Raw genomic sequence first — 20,061 nt, 5'->3', positions numbered from 1 at the left:
AAGCTCAAGATTCGGAGATTGGAGCTGGTCAGATATGAATTTTGTGACCCGGAATAGCTCCTCGAAAACGTGAGAAGCAGGACAAACTGTTCATCAGCAAGTTCATTCACAGCCCTGGCCTCAGTTTTCCTCCGCGCATTAGGCTTAGACATGATATCCAGCAGTGTCGCCCTTATTGCAAGCAGCGATTTTCGATTTGCCACCAACATGCCCAGCGTGTGTCAGATAGGCTCTTAAATTCAATGAGCTGTGTCGCTGACTAGATCTCTCTCTGTTTCTTGATTAGCAGATCATGGGCGACAGAGTTTGGGAAAAAGTTGTACAACATTTGTATGGTTTCGAAAAACTCTGCTGCTGCTTCAAAGTTGCGGACCACATCAACCAAAACGAGGTTTAACCTGTGCGCATGACAGTGAATGTACAGTACAACGCCACTTTTGGAGCCCGACATTACTGCAGCGCCGTCATAACACTGTCCGACACACATGTTTTTGTCAATATTGCGCTGTGATAGAGTCTGTTGTATGCTTCTCAGGAGGATGTGTGAAGTGCAGGAATTCCTCACGTACCTCGTCTCCTTTTAAATACTGCACAACAATGGAAATCTGTTCACTTTTACAGATGTCTTTGCTTTCGTCAACCATTAGGGCGAAATGTTCTGCTTCTCGGGTTTCTGCACTTATTTTATTTCTGACCATGTCAGCCATTATTTCAAAAATCTTGTTATGTGTGTATTTAGCATTTCTGGGATTATCCTTCAGTTTCTTTGCTACTGTCTCGTCAAACTCACCAATTACGTTCAGCAACTCCACAAAGTTGCCCTTATTTTCTGACCCCTCATCCTCTCAGTGACCTCGCTGAGCGACGCCTTGGCATGCAGTATAACACAGGTACCAAACCACAGCCCTTGTGTACTCTCTGTTTTCCTGTACGATTTTTGAATGACCCGCATCTAGCATGTTTCCTTATCTTGAGCCATCTGTCGCTGCCAGTTTAAATTCAGCCCATGCCTCCATGGCGAAGTTGTGTGCCGCACTTGCGTTGTGTTTTTTAAAGCCTGCCGTTGCGCGTTTCCAGTTCTTATATCCATTAGAAAAGGCCGGCTCTGAATGGAACCGGTGCCCACCGCCACCCAAAAAGTGTTGGCAGGCGAAGCAGAAAGTTGCGTCCATCTCAACAGAATATTCAATCCAGTTGTATGTGTCAAACCAGGCAGCACTGAAAGATCTCTGCTGGTTACCTATTAGCCTTGAAGGGTAAATTTTCCTTATGGGGTGCCGCGGTCCATCCCCGGGTCGTTGGCTAATGTCAGTGTTAGCATTAGCATCATGGCCAGCATCCTCCTGCACCTGCTGCTGCTCCATCTCCTCTTCTTCTTGCTCATCTTCCTCGGGCCGAGCCTGGCACGTGGAAGACGTGGGACCCAAGTGGTCATCTTCCCCTGCAGGTGTTGGTGTGTCCATAGTTTTATCCAACATGCCCGCCACCACCTTCTGTTGTTCCGCCTGACGATGTTTAATATTAAATTTGTCCATGATAAACTTTGAACTTAATAACATGACTGTAAGCCGCTAACTACAGCCAGGTAGCTTCTAACAAAGTCAGTCTCAACTAAATGTCTCTGTGACGAGCATCCACTAAAAGTGTGCTCACGAGTGACGTACGGACTGACAGATTCCCCACTGATCTCAGGACAGTGACGATCTATGTTGATTAATAATAATGGGGATGCTGGAGGCCGACTCTTAATGAACCCAGATCAGTGACAGCTTTCATCGCAGCTGCCTGAATGCCGTTACAACGTGGAGGCGCTGTTGGACTCTGCACTTCTCTTGGTTGTTTAATGGTAGGGCTAACAGTAGGGCTAACACAATTCTTGATGGGGCTATAGCTCAACCAAGCCCTACCCTGGCGCCGCCTATGTTCATGTCTATTTAAAGTTGTTTTTCTTTGTATTAACTTATTACAAATTCATGTTCCCTACTGGTTTAAGCTTCTAATTTAAGACGATTTGTTTTGTTTTTTTATCTGTTTTAAATCTTTGGAAACCGACTGATTTGTGCTGTAGACTTTCTGGTTTTGGGGAAAAAAGGACATTTGAAGAGATGTAAACTAGGAATCAAGGAGCAAGACTAAAACATGCATTCAGTATATATTTATTACTCTTATTAATCAATATTTGCAGCCCTGTTTGTCATTATATACATTTGATACATAGTGACTGACAGCAGCTCTGTCGGGCTTGACTGAGGGAACAAAGTACATTTAGTCTTAAGTTTGAGTTACTCTTACTGTACTTACTGTTACTTTGTACTTCCACTACATTTATTTGAAAGCTTTAGTTACTAGTTACTTTACAGATTACACGCTGCATCTGATCCAAAGCAGTGCGTTTTGAAATTTTAGATGCTGATGATGAGTGGAGACAGTATACAGTACATGTGCGTACATGTAAATACTGTATATTCATCATTTACTTTGAATTTTTAACTAAAGCACATTTAATATCAGATACTTTAAGACTTTTATATATAAAAGTATATAAACTGCTTATAATTGATGTGTTGATTGACTGATGATGATTAACTGCTTATAATTGATGTATTGATGTATTATTATTAAGCAACAGTAAGATAGTCAAATGTTACGCTGCCAATGCGTTGTTGCGTCAGTAAAAGAGCTGCACAATATGTCTGTTTTTCTTTTCTATTTCTTTTGTTGGGCCGCTTGATTCAAAAGGAAATTCACACCGTTGAGAGACGCCTGTCCGATACACAGTTCAGCCCAATTTAAAGATATAATGTGGGAGTTTGTTGCTCGTGAGTGACGTGCAGGCTTTGTACGGGGACTGTGTCTCAGGGGGCAGAGCCAGCATCTTGTTATTTGAAGGTTGCTGGTTTGATTCCCCTGGTCTGCATGTCGAAGCAAGATGCTGAATCCCAAAACTGCTCCTGATGTGCTCGTCGGCACCTTGCGTGTACGAATGTATGTATCACTTACTGTAAAATGTCAAATGCATGCACAGCGAACCACCGATCAGCTGAGAGCGAAGAGGCTTCCTCAGTTTTAAACTTTTGGATGAGAGGTGGAACATCTCCAAGAACCTGAAACAAGTCCAGCTGCCTACGATCCAGCACTTAGAGGCACACTGTAATGTTTCTGTACTCAGCTGGAAGGGACATTTGAAATGTTTATTGATGCACAGCACTTATATCGTACATATTTTACTACTGTTCCTACAGCAGTGTCCACTTACGGTTACCTCACAGCTGGATTTATAGTTCTTAACAAACACATTAACAAGCACTTATATCTGCTCACACTTAGCGTTAACTCTTGAGCTCGAGAAAAAATATTTGATTTAATTCATTCACGTGGAAAATTGTGAGAATAATACGTTTGACCCGCGGACATTTACGGCGTCCATACTTTTGTGATCTGTATCTCACAATTTTGGAGCCATCTCTGTGAAACGAGCACTTCTTGATCTACAACTTGATCTATATTGCGATAGTATCGATGCCTACACATATTCATAGGCAACCCAATGCAACACCACTACAATCAATAGCAACAGCAAGATGACTCATCTCTGGCTCAAAGATTGGATGCCATGATCTCTATCATGTCTGGACCACAGGGTGACGGTGACTCAGGTGACATTTCCCGGCTTGTCAGACAAGTACAGACCTGAGATTCTGTCTTTATTTTGCAGAGGGAGCCGTGACAAATCCCTCCCACACCCACTTTAGGAAGTCAGATTGTTGAGAAGTGAAGTACATGGGAACCAAATAATGGCGGCATACAGTTCGCTGGTTCTCTCATGACATATTATCTTGTTGTTTTGGAAAATTATACTATATATATTGTTATAATGACATTAACAAAGTTTGATTTCTCAAAATATGGAGAAAATGATCTTGTTACCTGAGGAGAACAACATTTGTTATTCCCTGATATTAATAACTTATTACTCTTGTTTAACCCATGACTGTTGAGGGCGTCTGCACTTTTTAAATCTATATCGCACAATTTTAGAACCATCAAATGAACCATGAATGAGCGCTTCTTGATCTGAGGGCCAATCCATATTTAGTGGGGCCAGATAACCAGGAAGTAAACCCTAAAAACAGAAAGTTTTGGGTATAAGTGCCATGTGTGAAGTCTTTTTTTTTTTTTTTTTAATATATATCTAGCCTTTCTGTACAAATCAATGGCCCTAATGCTTTTAGATTAGCAGCTACAGTGACGATTCCATCGTAAAAAAGCATATAAGTTAAGTCTTTTCAAATCAATTTGGGATTAGGATCAATTTGTTTCCTCTGGAAACATGGACGACGTCAGACAAGGAGCATGGAGCCATCTTTAGTTGGTCCTTATATGCTTAAGTTGTTTAAAAGAGCGCTGATTCTCTGCAAAAATCCAAATTGATCTGAAAAGTGCCCCGTTTGAAGCAGAAGCACAAGCCTTGCTGCTCATCAAGAGTGTTAATAAGGTCTCTTCAAATCAACTTGGGGCTCCCAGAGACTTGAATGACACCTGAGGAGTTGTGTGGAGCCATTTTTCATTTGTTTCAGTTGGTCAGGACAGTTTTGCTGTGAAGACTATGAAACTTTATCTGACTTACCATCAGCACGGGAGTGAGTGGACGACTGAATTGTCATTTGTGGGTGAACTTCTTCTTTAATATTTATTTCTGTAACATCCTATAAATGAATCCAGAGTCCATTACTTTGTTTGTACAAACTGTAAATATATACATAAATAAAAATATAAAAGCGGAGAAAGTGAAACCTCCTTTCATCTCACGTGTATATTTTGACTGATGAGTAAGTTTCTCGTATCAAGTTAAAGTGGAATCAGTTCTCTTTTTTCTTTTTTTTTTCCCTCCCACGACCCTCCACGGGGGACGCCAGCCCGCAGCTGTGACACCCGCCTCTGACGAGCAGCTGGGTGGATCAGATCTGGGATCCTCCCCGCGCACGATCTGTGCAGCTGGAGCAGGAGGAGGCGCACATGTGGTCCGGGCTCACACCGGGACCTGGACGGGATTCAACCCGGACCTTCTCCGCCGGTGTGCGTGAAAGTCACATGGGGACGTGGGAACTTGCTGAAACACAGGAGGACGTTGAGTTTGACAAGTTTAAAGGCAAATGCAATGATTAACTCTCCGGCAGACAGACAGACAGACGAGGTGAGTAACCTTGTTTCCGTTTCAGATGCATTCTTAATAATATGTTATTAATGTCTCTGCGTGCTGTGTGGAGGATAATAACACTGAAAACTCTGGTGATAAAGTTCAGTTTTTAGTTCAACCGCTTATTTCTGTGCCTTCATGTCCAGTGGCAGCGCCAGAGTAGTATTTATTCTGGTTGTGCTATATACGGCGGGGCTCAAATCAGTGCTATAATTTCAATGTGCATATATATTCAATAAAACAACACTGTCCCACAGCTAAAAACACGCGCGCACACACACACACACACACACAGAGAGAGAGAGAGAGAGACGGTAGTTAGTTAATAGATACGTTGTCCTATATAGTCTACCACACAACAGCCAAGAGTCGAAACACTTCTCCAACAAATTAAGTATACCAATTAGGCAACAAGACCGCAGCAAGGAAGAGCATTAAACAGGCAACAAAACGCAATAACAAAGTCAGTAAAGTTCCCCAAAACAATAAAAACAATATCAAAACTCACCAGGTTGAGATTTTCAAATGAGTACAATCCGCCGGTTTTTGTGATTGGAGGCAAAGATGTCGATGATGCGCTGAACATCCAGAGTCTGTGTCCTCTGTTTGTTCATGGAAAACAGCGCTCGGTTTGCTGTTTCGGGTTTCACCGCTGCTGTTCCGTAGATAGTTGTTAATCCAGCGGAGGCAGGAGCAGAAACTGCGTTCGCACGAAGCAGAGGTCACGGGCAGGGTCAGTGAAATACAGACCAGTGTGTATACATCCACAAAAGCATCCCGGTAAGGTCGCATTAAAGCGAGAAATCCCACAGTGTCGTTCACTACATGTCCTTGTGCTTTCTTTATTTCTTTCCAGCAGACGCTGAGCTTGGTGTAGCTCTGCTGTCAGGTGGTTTTCTTCAGTCACTCCATAGAACTGAACTGTGCCATGGGCTGCACACATTTCTTGTCTAGGAAAGACGCATGTTTGGGGCTGAGTGCCGAGACAGTTAAAACACCTCCGGCCTCGGGTGAGAAACGTCTTCTCATTTCACCCACAAGTCTGTCGATTACTTGGTAAGAACAATGTGTGCGCAGCGCATCTGGAGATGTGACAGATGTGCGCTCAACTGAGGCCTCGACAAGAAACTCCTGGAGAACTCGAGGGCACTCTGTCCCGAATGTCAACCCACGACTCCTCTGCGCGTTTGTCTGACAATGTCGCTATGACTGACTCTGATAAGTCTAGTGTGGACGAAAGCTCAAGAGTGGGAGATTGGAGCTGGTCAGACATGAATTTTGTGACCCGGAATAGCTCCTTGAAAAGCGTGAGAAGCAGGACAAACTGTTCATCTATTAACAGCCCGCATTCCAGCAGTGTCGCCCTTATTGCAGGCAGTTATTTTCGGTTTGCCACCAAACATGCCCAGCGTGTGTCAGATAGGCGCTTAAGTTAAACGGGCTGTGACGCTGATTAGATCTCTCTCTGTTTCTTGATGAACAGGCACACCCCACACCCACTTTAGGAAGTCAATTTTGTTTCTACCTAGACACTTTTTTTTTCTTTTTCTGTCATTTAGTGTGTTGCAATGCCAAGAGGGACACTTCGGGACAAAGCTGCTGGTCAAAATAGAAAATGTTGTAGTGAAACTGGTTTTACTACGGGAAGCTACCTTGTAGCAAATGACGAAATGTGACCACTGAGTTGTGCCATCCTTGTTCATCCTGTGCTGGCGCTCTTTAATTCGACAGCGTCGTGTTCTTGTTCTAGTTTTTCCGGCTGTAGGTTCCTCCAGCTGAGTCGCTGGTAGTGTGATGAGGACGGCGAATGGGCAGAGCTGCAGGGACCGGCTGGTGTCGATGGAGGGAAGCCCGGCTGTGGTGTGGACCTGCCTGCTGGGGGCCGCACTCATTCTGGGTAACACTGTTTACTTTTTAACTCCTGTGTGCAGACCGACTGATAGAGGTCCAGTGTGATGACATGAAGACATTAGTTCTGAGAGCTGTTGAAGGAGATGATGTGGAGAAAGTCACCAGACTAGTTTTTACACAGTCAGTGTCACACCTCGTGTTCTGAGCGATCGGATCTTAAAATGGGTTCTGGCACTCCGAGCTATCCACTTGTGATCGGATCACTCGGGACAGCATGGTTATGACAAGTAAGAACAGTCGCACAGTTTAAAGTTAACTGATTTCAGATAGCATAATACAACCGTAGACAAGCTCTCCTGGAAAGTGTCCAACAACTATGAAATCTGCCAGCACAGTAATTACAAACGAGGCCTTCAAGCCACTCAGAGTGGATCTGACAGCGGGATGTTTTCCAGCTTCTTGTACAGTCTTGCCTGAGCTTAATTTTTAAACCTCAGGCCAAACAGTTAATTGCAGCCATTTGTAAAAACACTTGACATGATGAACTGTGATCATCCCACACGGTGAGATTGGATTTAGTGATAATTCTCTTGACGTCTCGTGTTGTTAACTTTACCAAGGAAGGATGTGAGGAGCTGCAACAGTTGACTCACGGAGCACGTTCATTTGTGTTCTATCTGCAAATCTGTCCCGCGTTCCTCTTTTTCCCCCCTTAAATTCTCTTCCCGTCAGTTAAAAGCACGTACAAAGCTCCTTGCAGGTCTTTGGTCTCCTCTCATCTTGCATCAAATCATTCAATGACCATAACTTTCCTTTAACTTTTCACCCGTCTGTATTTAACAAACCAAAAAAACTCCACAAGCTCCTTCCGTGCCGTTAAGCACCGTCCTCTCTCCCTTCCTCTGCAGTCTCGCCTCCGGCCTTTTCCATGGCAACCTCCAGGACGGCTCCCCGACCCCCGCAGCTCCACAGATGCGAGTTTCATCATCGCGCCAACGTCACCTGTTACTGGGAAGCCGGCGACGCCGACACGAGGCTCTACACGCTGAACGTCCTGAGGATTCCTTTATTGTGAGATAAAACATTCCTTCAGTTTTGTTAGAAGACATGCTCCAACACAGAGAAAAACTGCCTCAGGTCTTTCATCTGAAAAGTCAAGCTTCGGCTATGCAGACATTAAAGGATAAGTTTACACAAAAAATGAAAATTCAGTTATTATCCACTCGCCCCAACTGGAAATTCAGGTGAAGAATTGTCGTCCACAATGCATTTCTGGAGTTTTATGGCAAAACAGCATAGCAGCGCTCTCCTAAACCACTAGAAAAGATAAGAAAATGCTTTCAATGACAACTAAAAAAATGGCTCCGTGCAGCCAATTGATGCAATCCAAGTCCCTGATTGCACAGACTTAATCTGATCAGATAATATTTACACCCTTGACATGCGGTCCCACTTGTGCACACCATGGGGTTGAGAAGATGATACCTGAATTTTCATTTTTAGGTGAATTTATCCTTTTAACAGAAAAAAATCCAGAACAGTGCTGGGTAATGATAATTATAATAATAATAATGATAATGATAACTGCAGATATTCAGAGAGCAGAACATTTGCTCTCTAAAAATGAAAATTTGTCAGCAAATGGTTTTAATTTCGTTCCATCCCTGAGGACCTTCCTCATTTTGTTTCAAGTGTCTGCGACCGATCATCACATCAGAGTTTGTGTAACCAATGCAACAGCGGTTATTATTTGTAATAAGTCGGGCACCATCACTAGAGAGGGGATGACACACAGCTTTCATTTACTTGAGAAACAGCTTCCATTTCACATGTCTGAGCTGAGCTGAGCTGGTAGGCAGGAAACCGAGTCTGATACATAGTCTGATATTGTCTCAGATGTACTTTTGATATGTTTGTGTTGTTCAAAGTGGAGCCTTTCTGGCACATTTCTCTCTGACTGCCTGGTGGCACCAAACCTCTGCTAGGGTATAATAGTGTTTCTGTCTGAGCCTCTCTGTCCCCCCATCACTTGTTTCTACAGTGAGAGGGCAGGAGCACAGCGCTACATACATGTTAACTTCAACATGCAAGCCGTCTTCAACAAATTACATTATTATGGCATTTGTCTGTGGTAAGCACGTCTGACAAACTGCTGCAGGCCTTGGGTTTATATTTACATCAGTTGTGCCACATTTAGAAACTGTGGGTGGGTCCATGATGCTGCTTTGAGATCTCTTGCGATTAAAGTTATTTTACCTCAAGATCCAGAGAATATGCAGCAGCTTGGCTAACTTTTCTTTCCAACATTGTCCCTTTTTTTTTAAATGTGCCATCTTGCGTGTTTATTGGCGTAAAAAATGATCAGGTCAGACTGAAACAGCCATGCGTGCCAATCAGAAAACCGTTGTGTTTTTGCATGTTGGCGTGTTTGTGCCAGCAGTTTCACTTGATAACAGATCTGCGTGATGTATGAAAATCTTGCGTTTTGGAATCAGTTTTGAATGATCTCCCGTTCGTGTGAGGCTCCTGATGGCGGGCTTGATGAACTGACTTGATGCGCGGTTGCACAACTAACAGCGACAACCACACAAATGTGCTGCCGTGTGATTATTCAAACGTGGTGATGAGACAGCAATTTCATGTGTCAAGGAAGCCCTGTGATGTGGTTGTGCCTGGGATCGCTGAGGTTGCGTGCGAGTGACATGGACATGCACATTTGCATACGAAAACATACACATGCAACCATTTGCATGGCAGAATAGTAACTGCTACTCGGGCTCGATGTTTTGAACCTGTTTGAATCTGTTCTTTTATCGGTGTGCGTGTGTGTGTTTCTTTGTTTACATGTGGCCGGGGATTGCACAGTTCCAATATAACGACACTGTTCTCCTGCACAACATCCGACACCAGCTGCACGGTACAGACAGAGTCATCTGTGAAGTTTAAATTTTGCATCAGCGTCACGGCACAAGGTCAAAGCCAGGACGCGCGCGCAACAAGTCGCTGTCAGTCTGGCATGATTGAAGGTGAGGCGTCTTGTACCTTCATTTATTGTTGCTCTGCTACTTCTGTCTCACCCGTCTCTCCCCGTACTCCCGCAGTGAAATTGCCTCCAGTGACCGTGGAAAGTGTAAAGCCAGTCAGAGGGCGACCTCGGTGTCTGGAAGTCACCTGGAAAAGGTCCGTGGCTTTCTTTCCTTTGTCTGATTACGAAGTGACAACCGGAGAGCTGAAATCACAAATCGAGTTCACATCGCAGGGGCAGGTCAGCCATTCCCAAACATGCCTCAACACAAACCCAAATACAAGAAGACAAGTAACTGACTGACTCTGGTTGCGTTCAAATAAAGTGTTACCCTGACTACAGAATAAAAATGTGTAGTTTCTTCACAAGTTAATCTTTTCCTTACACTGTCCTATTTCTCTTTCGGTTGCAGTTCGATGTTCAAGTGGAGAATGTGAGTGTGAGGAACTACAGCTTCCTGGCTTGTCCAAGAAACCTCCGACCTGACACCTCGTACACCGTCAGGCTCCGTCACAGTTACCGGGACGCGAACAAGAGTCCATGGAGCCTGTGGAGCAATGCCTGCGAGGGAAAGACAGCAGAGGGCGGTGAGAGGAGACAGACGTAACGAACTTTGTTTTGTGTTTAATAAAAGTCTTTTTCACAGCTGTGAAGCCACTGCTGGTTCATAGCAGCATTGATAACAAGAAGATGATAAAACTTTGGTATTCTCAGTGAGATTCAAGCCTCCGTAGGACTTTTCATGTCTGTCACCGTCTTTGAGGAAGCAATAGAATTGTTGAAGCTTTTTTGCGCACCTTTCTTTGTTCATAATTGTAAGCAGAAAGGCAGAACCATTCTTCAGTTTTCTGCCACTTACCGGGCTCCAGGTCACCAGAGTAGCAGGCTAAGGCCTCGTCCACACAATCAACTGTCTCTTTAAAAACGGGGATTTAAAACGAAAATGATTTCTCTGTTGACGAGTGACAGTTCCAGGAACGTTACTCATCCGTACGAACACACCTGGAAACACATATCACATGCCCATTCACATACAAAGGGCAAACATGCCGGTGTAAACAGGAAGCAGATTCTCGACTCTGTGCCTGGTTGCTTGGTTACAGGAAATCCTATGAATGAGGCAGGGAAATGTGACCCGCCTAGATGTCAACATCTAGGATCCTCACCTTGGTAGGAATTTCCAAAATGTCTGTTTTCAGTGACCTAAAGCGACGTTTACATTTTGCAAGACCAAAAAAAGGTAGACAAGATTCTTCATAGCTTCGTCTTTCACTGCAGGTGATATACAGTGTCTCCACCCACTTCTACATGCCTGGAAAACATTTTCATGTTACTCTCAGTAGGAAGCATGTCAGGATCTGTAACAAGGCACCGGGTGGCTCGTAGCATCAGAACTAAAAACCCATTTTCCCACAGTGCCCCCAAGGCGCATGTCTCAGTTTGGTGTCTAAGCATGCTAATATGTACTGATTAGCAATAAAAACAAAGTGCTGATGGGAATGCCAGATATTTGGCGAACTGACACAAACGTCAGGCAATCGCCAGCGAAATCACAGTTGATCCTGAGAGAGACGTGAATGTGTGTGACAAATTTCCTCCCGTAGTCGCTGAGACATTTCAGTTGAAACCGCAGATTTTGACCTCATGGTGACGCGATGGCCAGAGGATGACCGAAGTTGAAGAGTGATGCAGAAACGAGGCGTAAAAACCAGAGAATCAGTTTCATCGTTCATGCTTTCCCCTTCTTCCGTCTTCCAGCTCCGTCTGCAGCACCGCGATTCTGGAGGCGGGTGGACCGAACAGAAAAGGACGCTTCGAGACTCGTTACACTGCTCTGGAAGGTGTGTGTGCGTGTGTGAATTTGAGTTATGAGTGCTCCTTTAATACATTCTGAATCATTTTATCACTCTGAGCTTGATAGCTTAATAACATTTGGTTCTGATTAGTTTTTAATCACCATCTCCTCACCGAATGTCCCTAATTTGTTGTTTACCCCTCGCTGAAATGACTCGTTTATTGCATTTTAGTTTGATTCTCGTCGAGATTAAAACTGACGTGGCCGCAGAATAAACCTCCGTTTGTCTGAGTTCAGATTTAAAGCTCGATTATCTCACCGCAACTCGCCGTTATTTCTCCCTTTTCTGTTTTTCAGCCCTTGCCTCACTCTCTCGCCAACGGCAGAGTTCTCTTCTACAATGTGACTTGTCGGACGGAGATCACTCGGATCCTGAATGACCGTGGAAGCTGCGGAGATTTGCTCAATACGAGTACTTCCTGCAGCCTGCGCCTGCCCGCCGGACGATGGCCCTGCGCTCTGACGGCCTCCACCTCTGCAGGGACCTCGCCAACAGCCTGGATATGGCTCGTGGGACCTTCAGAGACAGGTAGCGCCATGATCAATGACACATGATAGAATTATGTGTTTAAATGTCTATAAAAAAGACTTGACTTTTGATGGATATTTGAAGTTGTCTGCTGAAATTACGCCAAACGTCAACTCTCACTGAACTCAGCACTCACCAGAAACTCCAGCTCTCTGTTCTTTCCCCTCCTTAGCTTAAGTCCAACTTAAGCTTTCTTAGTGAGGCGTTTTTCCACCACATGTTGCTAGTGCTGTTTTAGGGCTCTTTGGCACGTATTCTTTAAGTTTTTGGGACACTGCGGAAGTGATAAATACTCTAGTCCAATAGATATCGCTTCATTTTGTGTTGGTGTGAGTAGGGAGTGCCGCCTACATCCAAATAAAGTGCGAGTTGGATTGTCGCACATCCTCCAAAATCATTCTGCTATTCTATTTTGGGAGCCTGCTTCCTACGTTAGCTTTTGTCATTTTCCATGGGAGGCATCAGCAATCAGGCCCCCGTCGTACAGTGACAGGCCAGGTGTGTGAAGGCAGGATTTTTTTCAAGGTCTCTTTTGGCATTCTTGACAGATCTACCTGTCACTTCTTGTGCGTGTGAAACCGAGAGTGCGTCAATGAGCTTCGATGAAATGCTTTCAGACCAGAGCCGGACAAGAGTGAAAAGATGGGAAAGTGCTCAAACTTAAGTAGAAGTAAAAGCGGTCATCTAAATAACTCCTCTGTAAAACAGATACCTGAGTCGTGATGATGCTATGACTGGAATCGTTAAAAGATGGTCCTGCCTAAACTTTGCTAACTTCAGTATGAATGTCCTGAGTCCTAGTTCCAGCCACAGGTCAGGTGTGAGTCCCGACATCCAGGTCTTTCCAATCACATGAGGAGGATATAGTTGGTGTTTAAATCTCTGGCCTTCCGTCGCTATCGCGTCACAGTCAGGCCCTCGGTTCGGGTGATGTTTCGTAGTCCATATAACATGGAGTTTCAAAGCAGATGAGGAGTTGTTTTAAAATGTTAAAAAAAACAACTGAAAAAGGCACAAAATGGCTCCATAGAGCTTTTCCAGAGTAATACTACATGATATAGTAAGTCTCCGGAAGCCCAGGGATCCCAGATGGATTTAAAAAGTGGTTATTCACACCCACTTCAGACGGACAGACTGATGAAATGCCTTTAACGTAGCAGCTACTGGCAAGATATTGGCTTTTAAAACAGTGCAAGTAACTTCATTTCAAATCAATTCAGGATCTTGGGACTTCCAAAGACTCAAACCACGCAGTGACCGCTCATCCTCTCGATGTACGAAGCTGGATTTACAGTTTCTCCTTGTATGCATTCACCCTGTTCGTATAGTCACACTCACCACACGTTTTTTTTCCTGTTCTCGTTAGTCATCACGACATCATTTCGTGGTGGAACCGACGGTTTAACACTACTGGAACCAATAAGAATAAAACATGAAACATACAGTGATGTGTGTGTTTGATTCTTTGCACCCTTCTCCCATATTTCTGTGTAGAGACGCAGCTCCCGATGAATATCACCGCGACTCCACTGAGTGACAGCAGCTTGGATGTGCGTTGGACGGCTCCGGCTGATCGGGCGACGGGTGGATTTGTGGTGGAGTGGTTCCCCGTCACAGATCAAACCAGCAGCGCCCTACACTGGGAAAGGCTGAATAGTTCCTGTCGAGCGCTGGTCATCACGGGTAACCCAACAGCTACATCGTCTTCCCTTTGCCTAATCGTGAAGCGATTACGCGGACACTGACGGGCCCTGTTTCCTTTGTGTCGTTTCAGAGGGAGTGAAGCCGAGGGAGCGTTACGTTGTCTCTGTCAAAGCTCTGCATGATGAAGAAGTGGTGGGGCAGACGGAGACGGTCATCTATACACGCCAAGGAAGTATGTGATCTGCATGATATATGTTTAATACCGTGCCAAGCTGAAAAGTGGTTAGTTTTAGGTTAAAAAAAGGAGGTACTTGATGAGAAAGTGATTTTAAAAAAGACTAAAAGTGATGAAAAGTCAAAGTAGTCGTCAGGAATGAAGAGATAACCCTCACTGAGATCAGTGAGCTCTGTTTTATCCAAGGTTTTCTGCTCGGTCTTTGCTGCACTTCTTACTTTTTCTTTATTCCAGAGTAGGAAGGTCTCTTCTCCACACAGACAAAGCACCATTAGAGGCTCTCTGTAAAAGGAACTATTGATTGGCACTTGTTAGTCCAACGTAAAAGCTGATGACTTCATGTTGTATCTCATGGTGATGAGGTGAACAACGGGCGGTAGGGGTGGGTGATTGGTATCGATCCAATACCAAGTAATTACAGGGCCAGTATTGCCAATTCTGATACTGATACTGATACTTTTTACTTGAAAGTCCCTGATCATTGAATGATTTTGTATTTTTGCCTTTAATTAGCAGATTATGATCATGCTAATAATAAAACACAGAGAACAAAGATTTTAGCCAAATACGAAAATAATATTTAACATAATTAAATCTATAACCTATCTGCATGTAGCCTAAATAGGAATACTAATGTTCCTTCAACAGATACACAAAAGGGTTACTATATTCTGCCATATTCATACTTCAGAGTGAACCTGAGTGAGCGGAGTGAGAGAGGTGGAGAGGAGCGCTGCGCATAAGGACTGAGAGAGACTGCAATCACACAAACTCTGTGAAGAAATACAAGCGATTTGCTGAACTTATAAAAGAGAAACTACAACAAAAATATCGATCTCATCGCGCTAGTATCGATCCGATACCAATACTCACCTTGGTATAGATACTATCGATATTTGGATCGATCCGCCTCTAACGGGCGGTGTGTAATGTGATCTGATGGTGTTGTCTCCGTCATGGATACAAAGACTGGTGTTGATGTTTTTTTCATTTTAATTTAAACAATATCACACCTCCGCTGGTCTCTGTTCAAACACTTCAGCTCAGACAGGATCTGTCGGCTGGTTGAAGCAAACACAACTTAATCAGATCTTCGGTTGTGAAACGAGAGATTGCGATCCGGTGTCGTGTTTGCAGCGCGTCCTGTGGTCGATCCTCATCGCCCTCATCCTGCTCTTGTCTCTCCGCCTCTGCAGCGCCCTCAGCTGGCCCTGCAGTGAAGCTGGAGAAGATCTCCGGCAGCGCGGTGGCGCTCAGCTGGGACCCCGTACCTGTGGAGCTGCTCCACGGCTTCATTCGGAGCTACGTCGTCTCCTACTCGACAGGAAACCGATCGGAAAACAGTGAGTGACACAAACAAGCTTCCACCTTGGAATATAGTGATCTGTGGATGCTTTGTCGGTAATATTTTTACACAATGTACTTGTTTATTCAGCCTCTCTGCCTGCCGACACTCGACTTTACTCCCTGGAAAATCTGTCGCCGGGTGCCTACAACATCTGCGTGCAGGCCGTCACCGACGCCGGAGCCGGAGCTGGATCCAGCAGATACATGCACATAGGTGAAAAGCTGGGACACACACGGAACCAATGTGTGCCCTAACAAGATAACGCTGCATCTTTACACTTACTTTGTGCATGTGTGTGTGTGTGTGTGTGTGAAGCCTCTGAGGACCTCTCGATATTGATGCTCGCCCTCCCGCCTCTCATGCTGACTCCACTGGCGCTGGTGCTGATCGCCTGCGTGGTGAAGAGTACGACGTAAGATCTCCGTCACGCTCGCGCCTCAGCGTCATACTTTGTGCTGCTTCACCTGAAAGCGTACCCGAGAGCTCATTTTTTAAATTCTCATTTTTTGTTCATATTTATCCCAACAATCTACCCTCTAGAAGGAAGCACAAGCTGTGTGGATATGTTCCTGATCCCTCCAACAGCAGCTTGGCCAGCTGGATGCCAAAAGTCTCTTTGGAGGTAACCTTTGACCCCCCCCCTTCTCTCCTCTCCTCTCCTCTCTGGTATTTTACCTTAATTAGAACGAGATGATGAATATTTAGTTGCATTTATGTGAAATTTGTGTCAGACCAGGAAATCCGCATTAGGGTATATGTGTAACAGATTACAGTGGCTTCGAAATGTGTTGCAACAGGAAAGTATTTTATTCGCACAGGTTAAGAAACTAGATTTTCTCGGAATTAAAAGTCATTTTTGTGTCGCTGGAAGGAAAGTTGAGACAAAACATCCCACTGGTCTTTTACATCCTTGATTCGTTTGGTTTCCTGTGATCGGATCACACACACACACACACAGGCCTTACATGACTTCTAGATATTAAAGACGGTCACAGGTTTGTTAAGAGTTTTTCAGAATCAGTAAAGGTACGTTTTTGACCACTAGATGGCAGCCAAAGCAGAGTTGTCAGCCCTTGAACCTCACAGAGGAGCTGGTGCTTTAGTCGTAAACTCCCTTTGTGAAGCCTGACATTGTTCTCATTCACCATTTTTCTGTCACTTTGCATGCAAATGAAACAATTTCTACTAAGAACACCTGAAAAATGTTAATACTTTACTGGATAAAAACACTTCTGAATTCAGAGAGTGTGACTACAAATGAGAATAAGATGCGACACCGTAAATAACAAATGTAAAATGAATGAAAAAACTCAAGAGGGTTGTGGAAAACTCTTTATTATCTTAAAGAATATCCTCAAACGAAATGTAACAGTCAGATTTTTCTTCTCGTTCTTCCCCTCAGAAGCGGCCTGTCCTGGCAGAGAAGATCGGTATCAAGTACTCTGATCTTGTTCTGTGTAAAGACAAGCTGCAGCACTCCAGCTCCGAGCGGGACCTCTCCTATCAGGGCATCTGTGATCTCCAAACATATTCCACTCACTGCTGCTACTCTCCGCTCCCAGTTTCTGGCACTCTGACGCCTCAGAACACCAAAAGTTTTGAGTGCATCCAAAACTCAACCAGAGCCAAGACCACGTCCAACACCGATCTCTCCTCCTACTCCAAAGTCCTCTTCTCTCAGGATCCCAGAGTTCTCCCCATACCGCTCCAGTCCACCTCCTATGTCCACTCCAATCACTGGCAGCACAGCGCCGTCAGCGTTAACGACGCTAAGCTGCCGCCAGGTGGAGACAGCGAGCCGTCTGTGTCTCTGCAGGGCAGGGTGGCCCGGTTCTGTTCCCCTCTGTCCCAAACAGATGAGCTGAAAACCATCAGTGATTTGCTAGGGCAGAATCAAAGCCCCGTCAGCGACTTCGGCAGCGTCTTCCACTCGTCCGTGTTGCTTTCTCACCGAGCCGACGCCACGTCGCCCCAGACCCTCTTTTGTCAAAGCCTCTACAGCTCAGTCCCGTCGCTCCAGCTGAACACAATCCCTCGCCCGGATGCTCCTTCTGACGCTCTGACTATGCTGTACTCACCTGTCCCTGACCTCCCCCCACCCATTTTTGTTGATTTCTCCTACTGTCGTCTGGACTGCGATCCTTGAATGCCCCCCCCCCACCCCGATGTTTAGTTTCATGCCAGGAGAAATGAAACTTAATGAAGGTTCTCAGTCATCCAGGTCACGATGATTCTAAGTGTTGTACGGTAGGCAGATGGACTTTCACCTCTCATCCAGGAGAATTCTTCACTTCTGACGAAGCAGAGGGGAGCTGCTGGCTTTTAACCTCTGTGTGGAGAAGACAGATGGTTTGAAAGAGGAGAAAAAGGAATCCATCTCTGTCGAACTGAACAGAGGAGGTGGCCCAAGACATTACCTGCTATCACCCTTATTAATTCATGTCCATAAAAATACCCGGACACACCTTTTTACCATGTTTACTGTTGTATCGTTCTTCCCATTGAACTCTGATCACAAAGTCGAATGACTCTTATTACATCTGCTCTGTTTTGACATGAGAAAGTTTGAACTTAACGGATATGAACACTTAGTGAAGACACTGTACTATTTGTGGTTGATGTACTATTTTCGTGAACATTTTTGATTGACTGTGAAGGTTAAATGCTGTGTGTTTTGGATGTATTAATTGGCGTGTGTTCTGTGCAGTGTGTTTGATTCAAATACCGAGAATGTGAATAAGCAAGAAAACGCCGCCCGCGACACCGTACGCGTGCACCGATGTTTGTGTTTGATCTCGCGTTGTGTAGCGCAGCTTTTATCCAACGAATGTGATGCAGCGAAAAAGCAAATTCAGATGATCGTGAAAGCCTCTGCTTTTGGTCGCCTCGGGTTTATGACACGTGTGTATGTGTGTGTGTGAATTGTCAGTGGGTAGAACAAAAAAAAAAACGCCTAAAACATTTTACGGAACGAGGCCTTTAACTTTGAACCAACACTGCAAACAAAGACCGACTCGATCACGTGACAGTTTGCAGCAGTTTTCCCAGGACGTTTTCTCACCTCACCTCGCTGTTTTTTTAAAAAACCCACACATCTCAGTTTCAGACCTCTTAAAAAAAGCTAAAACGCTGCTGACTGGAATCGATCCGTACACTGAGCCAGCTTTGTCGCAGTGTGTGTGTGTGTGTGTGTTTATTTCAGAGTTGATGTTCTTTTCTGGTTTTGTACAGTATTTGTACAGCGTGTTGGAGTATTTACATTTGCAGAATAAAAACAGCAGATGTGCCGCGTGATGACTAAAGACTTTGATTTCATGATTTGTTTGTGTTGCAGGACGATAGCTTTGCCTTCATTGCTCTATTTCATGGCAGACGTTTTGACTTGTTTGGCAGGAAAAGATAGAGGAGTTCCTAGAAACAGTATTAATGACTAGGTTCTGTTCAGGTGTATTCAGGTGCTGAGACGTGACATGCACAGTACCTGGAGGCAGTCTGGTGTGGGGAAAAGGCAGTTGAGTATGGAAGACCACTTCTGCCAAAAATAGATAATAAAATAAAACTTAAAATAAACTTTATTTCTAATCTGTTTGTAAACTGCAGATCAAATCAGTGAAGACGAAGAACAGAAAACTAAATTCAAAAACAGGCTTGTGGGATAAAATCAAAGTTATAAAATGTTACATGGCAAAACTGAAAATACTCACCATAAGTCAAAGCTCTTGGTGGACGCATGACCGTGAAATGAGATGATAATAACTTTTATTTATGTCGCACCTTTAAAAACGGAGGTTGCTAAGGGCTAAAGAAAAAGCAGAATACAGAAAAAAAGAATCCCGGACGAGAAACTGGAACAAGAGCCTAAAATGCAAAACAAAAAATGTCAATATGATAAAATAAAAAAGTGTGCGTTACATCTTTCAAATCAATTTGGGATCTCAGGGCTTCCGGAGACTTGGATTAAAGCAGACGAGCTGTATGGAGCCATTTTGCGCTTCCCCACCTTTAACATTTTAAAACTAGTCCCCATCTACTTCAGTTGTTTGGGAGAATGCTGCAGAATGTCTTTTTCACATCACAACATTTTTTTAGGGGGGTGAATTTACCCTTTAATCATAAAATGTAACTTTTCCCAACATGTTCGACATTTTCTACTGTTACAACATTACCAAACTTAGAGGCCTTGAGGTCAGACGGGTTCGTGCCATCCATGGATTCAACCACGTGGGTGAATGAACTGCTCTGATTCGGAGAAAGAGATAGTGAAGAGAAAGTAAAGAAACCGTAAAGAGAAAGTAAAGAGAAAGTGGGGACTTCTCCTCCTGTCTGCAGGGTGGGGATTTCGGGAATCTGTTGTGAGCCCGCCGTTCGTGCGGAAAG

At 44.3% G+C, this 20,061-nt stretch overlaps 1 protein-coding gene across 4 annotated transcripts; it reads left to right on the top strand.

Moving 5' to 3' along the window:
• The first annotated feature begins 5,012 nt into the window (after window positions 1-5,012).
• LOC115597280 (interleukin-31 receptor subunit alpha) lies at window positions 5,013-18,981 on the top strand. 4 transcript variants are annotated; one of them, XM_030443066.1, is made up of 16 exons: window positions 5,013-5,194; window positions 6,054-6,207; window positions 6,948-7,094; window positions 7,957-8,119; window positions 9,914-10,074; window positions 10,150-10,313; window positions 10,486-10,660; window positions 11,832-11,914; window positions 12,226-12,457; window positions 13,952-14,140; window positions 14,232-14,333; window positions 15,533-15,679; window positions 15,772-15,897; window positions 16,000-16,096; window positions 16,225-16,306; window positions 17,087-18,981. In XM_030443066.1, exons 3-16 carry the CDS (start codon window positions 6,992-6,994, stop codon window positions 17,828-17,830), a joined length of 2,568 nt encoding a protein of 855 aa, XP_030298926.1. In that variant the 5' UTR covers window positions 5,013-5,194; window positions 6,054-6,207; window positions 6,948-6,991; the 3' UTR covers window positions 17,831-18,981. The 4 variants fall into 4 exon arrangements, with proteins under 4 accessions (XP_030298926.1, XP_030298928.1, XP_030298929.1 ...); XM_030443068.1 differs by lacking the exon at window positions 6,054-6,207 and having other exon boundaries at window positions 6,963-7,094; XM_030443069.1 differs by lacking the exon at window positions 6,054-6,207 and having other exon boundaries at window positions 16,228-16,306.
• The last annotated feature ends 1,080 nt before the right edge of the window (window positions 18,982-20,061 follow it).

Source organism: Sparus aurata, chromosome 16 (genome assembly GCF_900880675.1).
Source record: "Sparus aurata chromosome 16, fSpaAur1.1, whole genome shotgun sequence".
In the NCBI taxonomy this organism is placed as follows: domain Eukaryota; kingdom Metazoa; phylum Chordata; class Actinopteri; order Spariformes; family Sparidae; genus Sparus; species Sparus aurata.
The sequence above is the reverse complement of the archived record's forward strand: the minus strand, read 5'-3'. Positions and strand labels throughout refer to the sequence as shown.